This window comes from Salmo salar, chromosome ssa11 (assembly GCF_905237065.1).
Source record: "Salmo salar chromosome ssa11, Ssal_v3.1, whole genome shotgun sequence".
In the NCBI taxonomy this organism is placed as follows: Eukaryota; Metazoa; Chordata; class Actinopteri; order Salmoniformes; family Salmonidae; genus Salmo; species Salmo salar.
The window spans coordinates 38,421,604-38,437,089 of record NC_059452.1 but is presented as its reverse complement, the minus strand read 5'-3'; the positions used below and the strand labels follow the sequence as shown (position 1 = coordinate 38,437,089).

General features: G+C 48.8%; 1 protein-coding gene across 2 annotated transcripts in view; it reads left to right on the top strand.

Moving 5' to 3' along the window:
* Positions 1–15,089, top strand: part of LOC106562585 (elongator complex protein 4) — a 202,193-nt gene extending 187,104 nt beyond the window's left edge. For both annotated transcript variants that reach the window (XM_045689524.1, XM_045689523.1), the window contains exon 10: positions 13,154–15,089. In XM_045689524.1, coding sequence (XP_045545480.1) covers positions 13,154–13,285 — 132 coding nt within the window. In that variant the 3' untranslated portion in view covers positions 13,286–15,089. The remainder of the gene's footprint in view (positions 1–13,153) is intronic.
* The last annotated feature ends 397 nt before the right edge of the window (positions 15,090–15,486 follow it).

The following is a 15,486-nucleotide window of genomic DNA, read 5'->3' as shown; positions in this document are numbered from 1 at the left end:
TAATAAGCCATGATAAAACAGCCCTAGTAAATCTGCCCTGTATTTCATTCATAGTGACTGATGCTATGAGAAAGAATCAGAGGGCAGAGGCTTCCTCAACCCACAACCTGAGATGATGCATTGTGGGAGATTGAGTTCTATGGAATGTTAGCTTGATCCATGTGAATTCACCTAGAGGGCCAAAAGGCTTTGTAACTTATAAGAGAGAAACTGGTTACATTGTTTATGGTCCAACAGTGGTGTTTGAGACTAAGATATCCACAGGCTTGCTGACTGACCTGATGTGAAGGATAGACGAGGATGTCCAAGCTTTTTCAGTCTTCGCTCTATCCTTTTATACAGAGCCATTTTACACCTTAGTACTGATTTCAGTGTCTGATATTCCTAGAATACAGAGGGAAATATGTGCATACCAGATGTGTCTGTGTTACTCTTTATTGTTATACAGTACTATGGTATCAAAGTCATGGTTTGAGGGTTAAAATGTGTATTTGGGGCTAGAGGTCTCCCAGATATGCTGTCATAACCTATGCAGCCATGTACTCTGCTATGGGCCTATTTGAGGAGAAAGCAACACTTAAACGTGTTTGTACCCCGCGCCCTCTACCCCCTTCCACCCCGTCTTGCCCCGTCCCTGGGCTCCATGTCACCCCAGGGTCCAACGTCTGCCTGGCCACCCACTGACTGTGCCTCAATCCATAACGCCAACGTCACCCCCTCCTCTTCCCCCACTGGGGTCATCATACTCTCACCCATTGCTCCCTAACACTATATTGCCCAAGGTCAAAGCTAGCACTGCCCTCTAAAAAGAAACTAAACGAAATGAAACTGAAAGCAGCTAAAAATGTCCCAACCCTGCGCTCTCCCTTAAAGCTACTGACTGAGCTGGCTACCTCAAGGCTACTGACGGGGCTGGCCAGAGGAACCCAGAAGATAGTGTAGGGCAGGGATGGGTAACTTTGATGGGGGTGGGGGCCACAAAAACATCTGAACTCATCATGAGGGGCTGCAGTTGCTCGCGGGTTTGCTTACTCACATACATAGAATTTCATGTACTTCTACTCATTTTGCCATGGGGGGGAGAGAAATGTTTGCCATTTTGAATATATCTGTGTGAGACTGACTAAGAAAATCAATGGGGGCCCCCGGCCGGTAATTCAACCATGATAACACGTTTAGATCGCTGGCCGCTAAACTAACTTAGCAATCTAAAAATGTTACCTGACGTGGGCTGATTGACTGACTGGTCAGTCTCTGGCTCAAGCAGGAAAACTGTTGATGTTTAAACACCTTTCTAAATTACAGCCTGTGTGTTCCATTACTGTCACTGGCAACAGTCAGCTGAGACCCAGACTGAGATTGATTTGAGGGCCTTCAAAAGGGGGCCGCGGCAGCCAGTTGTCCATCCATGGTGTAGGGGGAGATGGTGATGATGATGATGTTATTGTCTTCTGTTGTGCTTCGTCTGCCCTCTTGCACTAGTACTTACATCTTTTATGCCGCTTCAGGCAGGTTTTTCACACAACTGTAATGTTTCATGGGTCTTATTTCAGGAACATGATCACCGTTTAGGACAAATGTGTCTGAATTTGCAACCGATGCAAGTTTTTCATCTTGGATTTCAGAGGCATGGAGCGTGAGGTCTACTCAAGAGAAACACAAACATTCCATTTGAAATTAAAAACCCTCCAGAAATAATTGCATCTCATCAGATTCCTGTTTTAACAAGTTGAATTCAATGGAATAGTTTTAAGAATTAGTCCCATCCCTTTCATTCCAATTTCTGGACTATAATTACCCCCAGAATATTCCTAGCTTGTCCTCCTGCCTTGTCTGTCTGAAACATTAGCCACTGAGCCATGTCTCCGTCTGTGTCTCTGTCTGTTGCTGCGTCTCCGTCTGTGTCTCTGTCTGTTGCCGTGTCTCCGTCTGTGTCTCTGTCTGTTGCTGCGTCTCTGTCTGTGTCTCTGTCTGTTGCCGTGTCTCCGTCTGTGCATCTGTCTGTTGCCGTGTCTCCGTCTGTGTCTCTGTCTGTTGCCGCGTCTCCGTCTGTGTCTCCGTCTGTGTCTCTGTCTGTTGCCGTGTTTCCGTCTGTGCATCTGTCTGTGTCTCTGTCTGTTGTCGCGTCTCCGTCTGTGTCTCCGTCTGTGTCTCTGTCTGTTGCCGTGTCTCCGTCTGTGCATCTGTCTGTTGCCGTGTCTCCGTCTGTGCATCTGTCTGTTGCCGTGTCTCCGTCTGTGCATCTGTCTGTTGCTGCGTCTCCGTCTGTGCATCTGTCTGTTGCCGTGTCTCCGTCTGTGTCTCTGTCTGTTGCTGCGTCTCCGTCTGTGCATCTGTCTGTTGCTGCGTCTCCGTCTGTGTCTCCGTCTGTGTCTCTGTCTGTTGCTGCGTCTCCGTCTGTGCATCTGTCTGTGTCTCTGTCTGTTGCCGTGTCTCCGTCTGTGTCTCCGTCTGTGTCTCTGTCTGTTGCTGCGTCTCCGTCTGTGCATCTGTCTGTGCATCTGTCTGTTGCCGTGTCTCCGTCTGTGTCTCTGTCTGTTGCCGCGTCTCCGTCTGTGTCTCTGTCTGTTGCTGTGTCTCCGTCTGTGCATCTGTCTGTGTCTCTGTCTGTTGCCGTGTCTCCGTCTGTGTCTCCGTCTGTGTCTCTGTCTGTTGCTGCGTCTCCGTCTGTGCATCTGTCTGTTGCCGTGTCTCCGTCTGTGTCTCTGTCTGTGTCTCTGTCTGTTGCCGTGTCTCCGTCTGTGCATCTGTCTGTGCATCTGTCTGTGTCTCTGTCTGTTGCCGTGTCTCCGTCTGTGTCTCTGTCTGTTGCCGTGTCTCCGTCTGTGTCTCTGTCTGTTGCTGCGTCTCCGTCTGTGTCTCCGTCTGTGTCTCTGTCTGTTGCCGTGTCTCCGTCTGTGTCTCTGTCTGTTGCTGCGTCTCCATCTGTGCATCTGTCTGTGTCTCTGTCTGTTGCCGTGTCTCCGTCTGTGTCTCCGTCTGTGCATCTGTCTGTTGCCGTGTCTACGTCTGTGCATCTGTCTGTGTCTCTGTCTGTTGCCGTGTCTCCGTCTGTGTCTCCGTCTGTGTCTCTGTCTGTTGCTGCGTCTCCGTCTGTGCATCTGTCTGTGTCTCTGTCTGTGGCTGCGTCTCCGTCTGTGCATCTGTCTGTGTCTCCGTCTGTGTCTCCATCTGTGTCTCTGTCTGTTGCTGCGTGGCCGTCTGTGCATCTGTCTGTTGCCGTGTCTCCGTCTGTGTCTCTGTCTGTTGCCGCGTCTCCGTCTGTGTCTCTGACTGTTGCTGCGTCTCCGTCTGTGTCTCCGTCTGTGTCTCTGTCTGTTGCTGCGTCTCCGTCTGTGCATCTGTCTGTGTCTCTGTCTGTTGCCGTGTCTCCGTCTGTGTCTCCGTCTGTGTCTCTGTCTGTTGCTGCGTCTCCGTCTGTGCATCTGTCTGTTGCCGTGTCTCCGTCTGTGCATCTGTCGGTGTCTCTGTCTGTTGCCGTGTCTCCGTCTGTGTCTCTGTCTGTTGCCGCGTCTCCGTCTGTGTCTCTGTCTGTTGCTGCGTCTACGTCTGTGTCTCTGTCTGTTGCCGCGTCTCCGTCTGTGTCTCCGTCTGTGCATCTGTCTGTGCATCTGTCTGTTGCCGTGTCTCCGTCTGTGTCTCTGTCTGTTGCTGCGTCTCCGTCTGTGCATCTGCCTGTGCATCTGTCTCTTGCCGTGTCTACGTCTGTGCATCTGTCTGTGTCTCTGTCTGTTGCCGTGTCTCCGTCTGTGTCTCTGTCTGTTGCCGCGTCTCCGTCTGTGTCTCTGTCTGTTGCCGCGTCTCCGTCTGTGTCTCCGTCTGTGCATCTGTCTGTTGCCGTGTCTACGTCTGTGCATCTGTCTGTGTCTCTGTCTGTTGCCGTGTCTCCGTCTGTGCATCTGTCTGTTGCCGTGTCTCCGTCTGTGTCTCCGTCTGTGTCTCTGTCTGTTGCTGCGTCTCCGTCTGTGCATCTGTCTGTGTCTCTGTCTGTTGCTGCGTCTCCGTCTGTGCATCTGTCTGTGTCTCCGTCTGTGTCTCCATCTGTGTCTCTGTCTGTTGCTGCGTGTCCGTCTGTGCATCTGTCTGTTGCCCTGTCTCCGTCTGTGCATCTGTCTGTTGCTGCGTCTCCGTCTGTGCATCTGTCTGTTGCCGTGTCTCCGTCTGTGCATCTGTCTGTGTCTCTGTCTGTTGCCGTGTCTCCGTCTGTGTCTCTGTCTGTTGCTGCGTCTCTGTCTGTGTCTCTGTCTGTTGCCGCGTCTCCGTCTGTGTCTCCGTCTGTGCATCTGTCTGTTGCCGTGTCTACGTCTGTGCATCTGTCTGTGTCTCTGTCTGTTGCCGTGTCTCCGTCTGTGCATCTGTCTGTTGCCGTGTCTCCGTCTGTGTCTCCGTCTCTGTCTCTGTCTGTTGCTGCGTCTCCGTCTGTGCATCTGTCTGTGTCTCTGTCTGTTGCCGTGTCTCCGTCTGTGTCTCTGTCTGTTGCCGTGTCTCCGTCTGTGTCTCCGTCTGTGTCTCTGTCTGTTGCCGTGTCTCCGTCTGTGCATCTGTCTGTTGCCGTATCTACGTCTGTGCATCTGTCTGTGTCTCTGTCTGTTGCCGTGTCTCCGTCTGTGTCTCCGTCTGTGTCTCTGTCTGTTGCTGCGTCTCCGTCTGTGCATCTGTCTGTGTCTCTGTCTGTTGCCGCGTCTCCGTCTGTGTCTCCGTCTGTGTCTCTGTCTGTTGCTGCGTCTCCGTCTGTGCATCTGTCTGTGTCTCTGTCAGTTGCCGCGTCTCCGTCTGTGTCTCTGTCTGTTGCCCTGTCTCCGTCTGTGCATCTGTCTGTTGCTGCGTCTCCGTCTGTGCATCTGTCTGTTGCTGCGTCTCCGTCTGTGCATCTGTCTGTTGCCGTGTCTCCGTCTGTGCATCTGTCTGTGTCTCTGTCTGTTGCCGTGTCTCCGTCTGTGTCTCTGTCTGTTGCTGCGTCTCCGTCTGTGTCTCTGTCTGTTGCCGCGTCTCCGTCTGTGTCTCCGTCTGTGCATCTGTCTGTTGCCGTGTCTACGTCTGTGCATCTGTCTGTGTCTCTGTCTGTTGCCGTGTCTCCGTCTGTGCATCTGTCTGTTGCCGTGTCAGAGACAACAGCTCATAGGTAGCTAGTCACTGTCATGTCCACCTCCTAAATATACCAACAGCTCATAGGTAGCTAGTCCCTGTCATGTCCACCTCCTAAAATATACCAACAGCTCATAGGTAGCTAGTCACTGTCATGTCCACCTCCTAAAATATACCAACAGCTCATAGGTAGCTAGTCACTGTCATGTCCTCCTAAAATATACCAACAGCTCATAGGTAGCTAGTCACTGTCATGTCCACCTCCTAAATATACCAACAGCTCATAGGTAGCTAGTCACTGTCATGTCCACCTCCTAAAATATACCAACAGCTCATAGGTAGCTAGTCACTGTCATGTCCACCTCCTAAAATATACCAACAGCTCATAGGTAGCTAGTCCCTGTCATGTCCTCCTAAAATATACCAACAGCTCATAGGTAGCTAGTCACTGTCATGTCCCCTCCTAAAATATACCAACAGCTCATAGGTAGCTAGTCACTGTCATGTCCACCTCCTAAATATACCAACAGCTCATAGGTAGCTAGTCCCTGTCATGTCCACCTCCTAAAATATACCAACAGCTCATAGGTAGCTAGTCACTGTCATGTCCACCTCCTAAAATATACCAACAGCTCATAGGTAGCTAGTCACTGTCATGTCCACCTCCTAAAATATACCAACAGCTCATAGGTAGCTAGTCCCTGTCATGTCCACCTCCTAAATATACCAACAGCTCATAGGTAGCTAGTCACTGTCATGTCCACCTCCTAAAATATACCAACAGCTCATAGGTAGCTAGTCACTGTCATGTCCACCTCCTAAAATATACCAACAGCTCATAGGTAGCTAGTCCCTGTCATGTCCACCTCCTAAAATATACCAACAGCTCATAGGTAGCTAGTCACTGTCATGTCCACCTCCTAAAATATACCAACAGCTCATAGGTAGCTAGTCACTGTCATGTCCACCTCCTAAAATATACCAACAGCTCATAGGTAGCTAGTCCCTTTCATGTCCACCTCCTAAAATATACCAACAGCTCATAGGTAGCTAGTCACTGTCATGTCCACCTCCTAAAATATACCAACAGCTCATAGGTAGCTAGTCACTGTCATGTCCACCTCCTAAAATATACCAACAGCTCATAGGTAGCTAGTCACTGTCATGTCCACCTCCTAAATATACCAACAGCTCATAGGTAGCTAGTCACTGTCATGTCCACCTCCTAAAATATACCAACAGCTCATAGGTAGCTAGTCACTGTCATGTCCTCCTAAAATATACCCACAGCTCATAGGTAGCTAGTCCCTGTCATGTCCACCTCCTAAATATACCAACAGCTCATAGGTAGCTAGTCACTGTCATGTCCACCTCCTAAATATACCAACAGCTCATAGGTAGCTAGTCCCTGTCATGTCCACCTCCTAAATATACCAACAGCTCATAGGTAGCTAGTCCCTGTCATGTCCACCTCCTAAAATATACCAACAGCTCATAGGTAGCTAGTCACTGTCATGTCCACCTCCTAAAATATACCAACAGTTCATAGGTAGCTAGTCCCTGTCATGTCCACCTCCTAAAATATACCAACAGCTCATAGGTAGCTAGTCACTGTCATGTCCACCTCCTAAAATATACCAACAGCTCATAGGTAGCTAGTCACTGTCATGTCCACCTCCTAAAATATACCAACAGCTCATAGGTAGCTAGTCCCTGTCATGTCCACCTCCTAAAATATACCAACAGCTCATAGGTAGCTAGTCACTGTCATGTCCACCTCCTAAAATATACCAACAGCTCATAGGTAGCTAGTCACTGTCATGTCCACCTCCTAAAATATACCAACAGCTCATAGGTAGCTAGTCACTGTCATGTCCACCTCCTAAATATACCAACAGCTCATAGGTAGCTAGTCACTGTCATGTCCACCTCCGTTGCTGAACGGAACATTTTACAACAGAAATAAAACAACAACAAAGGTTTTTTTATTGACACATTCTATTCATGCTAAAATTCCCAAAAGCAGGTGGTTCCTGAGCCAAGCCACAGGGAGGTAAATGGTCTTCAGTCGTAGGGTTATTGTGAGGTCACGACCGGCCGGAGATTGTGTTACACTCTCTCTCCCAGCACAAAAGAAGAGGAAGGCAGAGCTTCTCGTCAGCTTTTGTTATATCCAAGGTGGGCTAGAATTACCAACGTAATGGGAGTTTTTTTAAAGCTGCTTCTGCATTTTCTGTCTGGCCAGCGGAAGTTTTCTCTGAAATTGCCGTTGCAATGTGACGACAGTTTGTCCCTGAAATAGAAAAGACCGTCACCTGATTTATGTGGGGTTTGAGTTAGTCTGAGTTAATACTAGTTCCTCTAACTTTGACAAATGCTTTCCCACACAATGTAGTGTAACTCGATAGCAGTGGGGGATTAAGGTTTGGGAGGTGATTTGGTGGTGTAGGCTGAATGAACAAGCCTGGAGACTGACTGGGACATTTCTACACGTTTTCAGCTGGCAGACTTTCTCTTTCGGTTTTGACCCTTGACCTAAAGGACAGATTGGGTTGTGGATGGGAGGGATATTGGACTGGTGTCATGGACAGCCAATCTTTTTACACTGGCTGCACTGCATCCCAATGTTGAAGAGGAGAAGGGAATTGGTTTTGGATATATGATATATGATATGACCAGTGTGGTTTTTCATGAATACTGAACAAAGCTCCACAGACTGTAGGCTGTTGTCCATCACCTCCATCTTGAATGTGGAATTACCCCACGAACACCACAAATATTCTACAGTTGTTGGAATGCCTTGATGTTTTGTTTGTTATTGGGAATAGTATTGTGTGTTTACGGTTTAATCTTAGTTCCTATCTCCAACTTTCCTGATTCCAATTGATGAAGTGGTTAGTCTTAAGGCTGAGATTGTTTTCACATTAGTAATAGTTTCAATGGCTGATTCAGGATCATACGTTTCCTAATAGTTTTTGCAATTTGCAAGCGACACGAACGGTGCTAATATGTTCTTGGAAGTACAAACTAAACATTCTAAGTCCCTTAAGTAGGTGTTTATGGTAAATATGTCATTTCCCTGAGCACGTTCCTACATCGGTTAATCTGATTGGAGCAGCTTGACCAATTTACCAATCGTTATGTGTTCCAACTAAGTGTTGGGTTTCCCAGAGTTGTAAGCAGTCCAGTGACACACACACACACACACTGTGCGTTTGTTTATTCCCTGTGTAACTCTGTGTTGTTGTTTGTGTTGAACTGCTTTGCTTTATCTTGGCCAGGTTGCAGTTGTAAATGAGAACTTGTTCTCAACTGGCCACCTGGTTAAATAAAGGTCAAATAAATAACACAGGGCCATTTTAGAAGTGTGACTAAAATGAATGTGGACGAAATGACTTGTTAAATGATTACCTAGTACCGCAGTCATTAGCAGCGAGTTACCGCATGTGGAGGACTGCTTTGTGAGAGCGGGTTGGTTCCCTCTAAGCTCTGTTTGGGGCAAATCAGATCTATATGAATCATGGAAATGTGCTTCCATAAAGTGGTATAAACACACTTAGACCCCAAACAAGTCTTTCTGTTGGAGAACTTTTCTGCCCCCTGCTTTCAATGCTAGCCCAGCTTCTTTTCACACGCAATTCTTCCTGGGCCCACATTCACAAAGCATCTCAGAGTAGAAGTACTGATCTAGGATCAGACACCACCACCCCCCCCCCCCCCGTCCATATAGTCTCATTATAACCTAAAGGAAGCTAAACTGATCCTAGATCAGCACTCCTACTCTGAGATGCTTTGTAATGAGATTCTCTTCTACCTGCCATTTGTTATCTGAAGTGACCAGCTATGCCCACTGTCGAACGCCATCTCCCATCAGTAGCTGAGGCTTGAGGTGAGGCAGGGTGTAAGGAGGGGGGTAAATAAGCTGTGGGGGTTTGTCCATTGTGGGGGGATATTAGTAACCCTCTTAGACAAAGCCAGTCTCTGGGCCTGACCCCGAGGGCTCATTTGAAGTGCTTAGCGCTCGTTTGGGGCTTTGTCGCACCCCTCACCCCATTGGCAGTGTCGACCCCAGCCCAGCCAGCCCCTGTGGCTGGGCCATGGACCTTTACCCCTGCGTGCCACGGGGGAGTGGACACCCACGACACACACACACACACACACATACACACACATACACACACACACATAACCTAGCTAACACACACTCGCATACATACACCAGCTAGCACACATACACACATTCTCTATCTAACACACACACACACACACACAAACACACAGAGTCCTCCGTTCCCCCAATCCAGCCAATGGTCTTATTTCCCTCTGTCCACTCCCACCCCCATCCCTCTGTTCCCTTCTCTATCTCCACCCCCTGAGGGTTGCCAGGCAACAGGAAAATACTTCACACACAACCTGACACACGTCCTATGTCTGAGAGGGCTTTCTGGATGTCCTTGTTTCCATCATGGAGTGTGGCGGTCATAAAGGGCTCAGAGAGCCTGTCTGTCTGTGTCTCTGTGTGACTGTCATCCACTGACCAACATATCACCACGTAGACTGCTCTTAATGGGAACTTATATCACAGCTGTGAGTTATATGAAACAATGTGTGTAACTGCACTGCAATTCCACTGTCAATCTATACCAATACTGTATATACTACATACCAATGGGTATCAGCAATGTCTTTGTCACTGCCATGTGAATGAATGGATATAGGGTCACTTCCACTTTTAATCAAGGAAGGTTTGTCACCTCTCTGATAGTCTGAGATGTCTTCTCAGACCTGCTGTCACAGAGGCCCCAGGGAGGGCTGTTGGTACGCTGCCTCTCCCTCTCTTGTCGCCATCGATTGCTCTGGTCTGCCCCTGAACTCAAACGTTAGGGGAGCTGAGCAGCTCTTCTGGATTGGTTTGACCTTCCGCTTCACACATGCTCAGTGGGGGTCTGCGATCCCTGAGCCAAACACGCACACACAGTACACACCTACACACACACACACACACCAGGCAGGTAGCGAGGTCTGTAGGTGTCTGACAGCCAGACAACGGTGTGATGTGTTTTCTGTCCTCACCAACTGAGGAACGATGTATATGTCATTGATTTTCTCTCTAACCAGTTTCCGCTGCTGTGCACTTAGCAGGGCTGACTCCTGGCCTGATCAATGCATTGTTTTTCTTTTTCAATCACACTCCACTGAGCTGGAGACACGAAAGGTCACACAGGCGAAGTTTTGGCAGGGGTGGAGGGGGCATATGGAGGCCCTGTAGCATGATGTGGGTGGGTGTTGTAGGAATGTGCTTTTATTTCCCACTGAAAAGAAAAGACCGTTCATCACTGATGTTTTGACAACCTGTTATCTATCATGGTTGTGCTGTGATGCTTAGTCAAATCCAGCTAACTTCATCTAGTCTGTATCAAATGACCTGAATCACCAGGGGTTATGACCTTCACCCGTTCCTGTAGGCACTACCGGTAGACATCGTCTGTCCTTACCCTCTCTCACCATTCCTGTAGGCACTACCGGTAGACATCGCCTGTCCTTACCCTCTCTCACCATTCCTGTAGACACTACCTTTAGACATCGTCTGTCCTTACCCTCTCTCACCATTCCTGTAGACACTACCTTTAGACATCGTCTGTCCTTACCCTCTCTCACCATTCCTGTAGACACTACGGTAGACATCGTCTGTCCTTACCCTCTCTCACCATTCCTGTAGACACTACCGGTAGACATCGTCTGTCCTTACCCTCTCTCACCATTCCTGTAGACACTACCGGTAGACATCGTCTGTCCTTACCCTCTCTCACCATTCCTGTAGACACTACGGTAGACATCGTCTGTCCTTACCCTCTCTCACCATTCCTGTAGACACTACGGTAGACATCGTCTGTCCTTACCCTCTCTCACCATTCCTGTAGACACTACCTTTAGACATCGTCTGTCCTTACCCTCTCTCACCTTAGGTTAAGCATGGCCTTAACAACATCCTCTCTAGACTTTAGCATCTCCAGATGAACCTCTTGCTCCTCATCTATAGTCTCCAGGCTCAACCTGCCCATAGATAACCTCTGGGCTCTGATTCCTCCTGTTTCCTGCTGCTGCCTGTCAGACACGTAGGTCATTGGTATGGTGTATCTTTATGGTCTGACATACTTCACCCTGACAACACAGGAGACGTGTTCACCGGACAGGAGAGGTTCAGTTGTCCATGTGACAGACTGACTGCTGACCTAGGAGCTGCTGGAGCTGGAGGGGCCTGAGAATCCCTTTACAATAGACATTTAGAAAGGAAATAAAACATTTCACTACAAACTTTGTTGAATGCAACAGTAATGGTGCTAGTTTGTTAAAAGTTCTATTAAAAGAAGCCTTATCAGATAAACTGTAAAGCCCCAATCTAGAAGCCCTGATAATGCTGTAGCCAAGTGGAATGTGCATGTTCACCCCCAGAGGCTTTGTGGAGTGGGACGTCATCTCATGTAGTCATGCTGTTAACCCCTGTACCTAAACACATAGTCATTAGAGGACAGATGAGGATCTCTGGGAGGAGAGGGGCTCTCCTTAAGCTGCGTGGCTGGAGGGGGTGAGGGTCGGGCAGGCACAGGGGGTTAAGAGAGGTGGGTGGGGGTGTGGACCACTGGGTTTCGGATGTCTAGTAGATTCCACCTGAGGTAAATTATAGGGTTTTAGGTTCTACTGGGGAGAGCGGCCCACTGCCATCCCACACATTTCCTCACCATACAGTACACACACTCATTTCCCCAATACACATAAACTCTGATAACACACACACACAATCTTAATTTCGAGAGATCATCGCTTACAGCCCAGAGATACTCAGAAGCAGCCTCTGTCCGTAAACACTCCACCCCACATACACACACTGGGCCGACTCATCGCCTCCTCTTCACATTGTTCCTGAAGTGCCGTTAACGGCCACTCTTATAACCCCTCGGGAGGACCAGGGCAGCCCCTCTTAGCCTGTTGAGTTGTTAGCGTGTTAGCGTTGAGGCTTTACGTGAGTAGGCCTCATTAGCCTAGCGTCTTTGTGTTGTTATGACCCTCCGAGAGGACCAGGGCAGCCCCTCTTAGCCTGTTGAGTTGTTAGCGTGTTAGCGTTGAGGCTTTACGTGAGTAGGCCTCATTAGCCTAGCGTCTTTGTGTTGTTATGACCCTCCGAGAGGACCAGGGCAGCCCCTCTTAGCCTGTTGAGTTGTTAGCGTTGAGGCTTTACGGGAGTAGGCCTCATTAGCCTAGCGTCTTTGTGTTGTTATGTTGGCACAGAGCAGCTCCAAAGATTAGCCCTGCTGGGGAACAAGTTACTCTTGCTGCTAAAGAGCTTGATTCTAATGACTCCAGTATTAGCCCTAGTCAAGTGTGTTACACACACTCTCCACACAAATTCTCAAACTCATACAATCCCACGCATACACATTACTCTATTCACACCTTGACAAAGCACACACACACACACACCGTGTCCCCTCTGAGCTGTCACAGAGCTAAATCTCTCTGAGGTATTTAGCGACACGCTAGCAGGTTTCCTCCACACTGGCCGTGCTGAGCAGAAGGGAGTACTAAAGCAGCTGAAAGCACTTACACCAGGGCTCTCAACCCTGTTCCTGGAGAGCTACCCTCCTGGAGCTTTTCTCTTCAACCAGCTAATTAGAATCAGGTGTGCTAGATTAGATTTGTAGAAAAAACCTGCAGGACGGTAGCTCTCCAGGAACAGCGTTGGAGAGCCCTGATTTACACCCAACATGGGCTCTCTGTGACCACAACATCACTGGAGTGGAGAGTGCCACTGTCTATGTTGATGTGTTTCTGTCAACAAATTAAATAATGTCTCTCTCTCCCTCTTTTTTCCCCCTCCATCTCCCCTCTCACTTTTTCGCGCTCTCTCTCCCCTTTCCTCTTTCTCTCTCCCCCTCCCCTCTCTCTCTCACCCACTCTCTCTCGCTCTCTTTCCTCTCTCTCCTCTCTGTCTGTCTCTCTCTCTCTCTCTCCCTCTCTCTCTCTCTGTCTGTCTCTCTGTCTCTGTCTCTGTCTCTCTCTCTGTGTACAGAGACTACATCTGCCTCCAGACCTGTCAGAGACAGTGAGTCGTGTGAGCCGGGGAGAGCTGACAGGGACAGCCATGGTGGGCTCCTCAGGCTGTGGCTCCGGCTCCACTGGCAACAGACATCTGGACTTCTAGAACCCCCCTCACCATCATCACCGCTGGCAACAAACATCTGGACTTCTAGAACCCCCCTCACCATCATCACCGCTGGCAACAGACATCTAGACTTCTAGAACCCCCCTCACCATCAGCACCGCTGGCAACAAACATCTGGACTTCTAGAACCCCCCTCACCATCATCACCGCTGGCAACAGACATCTGGACTTCTAGAACCCCCCTCACCATTATCACCGCTGGAAACAAACATCTGGACTTCTAGAACCCCCTCACCATTATCACCTCTGGCAACAAACACCTGGACTTCTAGAACCCCTTCACCATTATCACCGCTGGCAACAAACACCTGGACTTCTAGAACCTCCTCACCATTATCACCGCTAGCAACAAACAGCTGGACTTCTAGAACCCCCTCACCATTATCACCGCTGGCAACAAACACATGGACTTCTAGAACCCCCTCACCATTATCACCGCTGGCAACAAACACCTGGACTTCTACAACCCCCTCACCATTATCACCGCTGGCAACAAACACCTGGACTTCTAGAACCCCCTCACCATTATCACCACTGGCAACAAACATCTGGACTTCTAGAACCCCCTCACCATTATCACCGCTGGCAACAAACACCTGGACTTCTCAAACCCCCTCACCATTATCACCGCTGGCAACAAACACCTGGACTTCTAGAACCTCCTCACCATTATCACCGCTGGCAACAAACAGCTGGACTTCTAGAACCCCCTAACCATTATCACCGCTGGCAACAAACACCTGGACTTCTAGAACGTCCTCACCATTATCACCGCTGGCAACAAACATCTGGACTTCTAGAACCCCATTATCACCGCTGGCAACAAACACCTGGACTTCTACAACCCCCTCACCATTACCACCGCTGGCAACAAACAGTTGGACTTCTAGAATCCCCTTACCATTATCACCGCTGGCAACAAACATCTGGACTTCTAGAACCCCCTCACAATTATCACCGCTGGCAACAAACATCTGGACTTCTAGAACCCCCTCACAATTATCACCGCTGGCAACAAACACCTGGACTTCTCGAACCCCCTCACCATTATCACCGCTGGAAACAAACACCTGGACTTCTCACACCCCCTCACCATTATCACCGCTGACAACAAGGAGCTGGACTTCTAGAACCCCCCTCACCATTATCACCGCTGGCAACAAGGAGCTGGACTTCTAGAACCCCCCTCACCATTATCACCGCTGGCAAAAATCATCTGCACTTCTAGAACCCCCTCACCATTATCACCGCTGGCAACAAACACCTGGACTTCTAGAACCTCCTCGCCATTATCACCGCTGGCAACAAACACCTGGACTTCTAGAACCTCCTCGCCATTATCACCGTTACACCACTGTCACATTGTCAACCGTTTCCCTGCCAACCGTTTTCGCCCGCCAATCTTTTCCCTTCAACTGTCCAAGTGGCCTAGCACCCTCCTTCTTTTTACTAGGACAGTTTGACATTTTATATTTTAGTCATTTTAGTAAATGCTATTGTCTAGCGCGACTTACAATACCTGTATTGAAGTAAGGAGGCAGCGACACTCCATCCAAGCCCCTCTATGTAACTCTGTCATCTTGGTGTGACTGGGCCTGTCTCAGGGAGAGAGAGAGAGAGAGACGGGGGGGTCATTTCAATGGGATATCTGTAATGAAACACACGATACACCTTTCTGCTATTTCACCATCCTGCTGTTTCACCATCCTGCTATTTAACCATTCAATCAAAGGCATCTTGAAAATATGTTTTTTGATAAGTTGAATAAATGTGTATAAATCCATATCTCCATGTTTCATAGCCTGTTTTCCTAGCTTATTGAGAACTTTGGAAGTTTCTATCGTAACACCCATATTCTCCACAGATCTTTTCTGTCTGGCTTGTTCGCTATTAATGGTTGAGGGGAGCGTTTGGATAGGGGAAGCTGATCCTAGACCTGTAGTTAGGGGCAACCAGGAGTAAAGGGTTGGATGTGGGCGCAGGCTTCACAGCTCATCAGGTCTGTTATCTGGATGGGCGGCTCTGCTATGACAAGACCAAAACAACAAATGAGGTCAGATGGTGACATGGAGAAGACTGAATATACAGCATGTAAAATAAAACTGTCACTGTGTTTCTCTTCTGCGGTTGGTGTGGATGTGTTGCTCTATGAGAACTGTGTGTGTGTGTGTGTGTGTGTG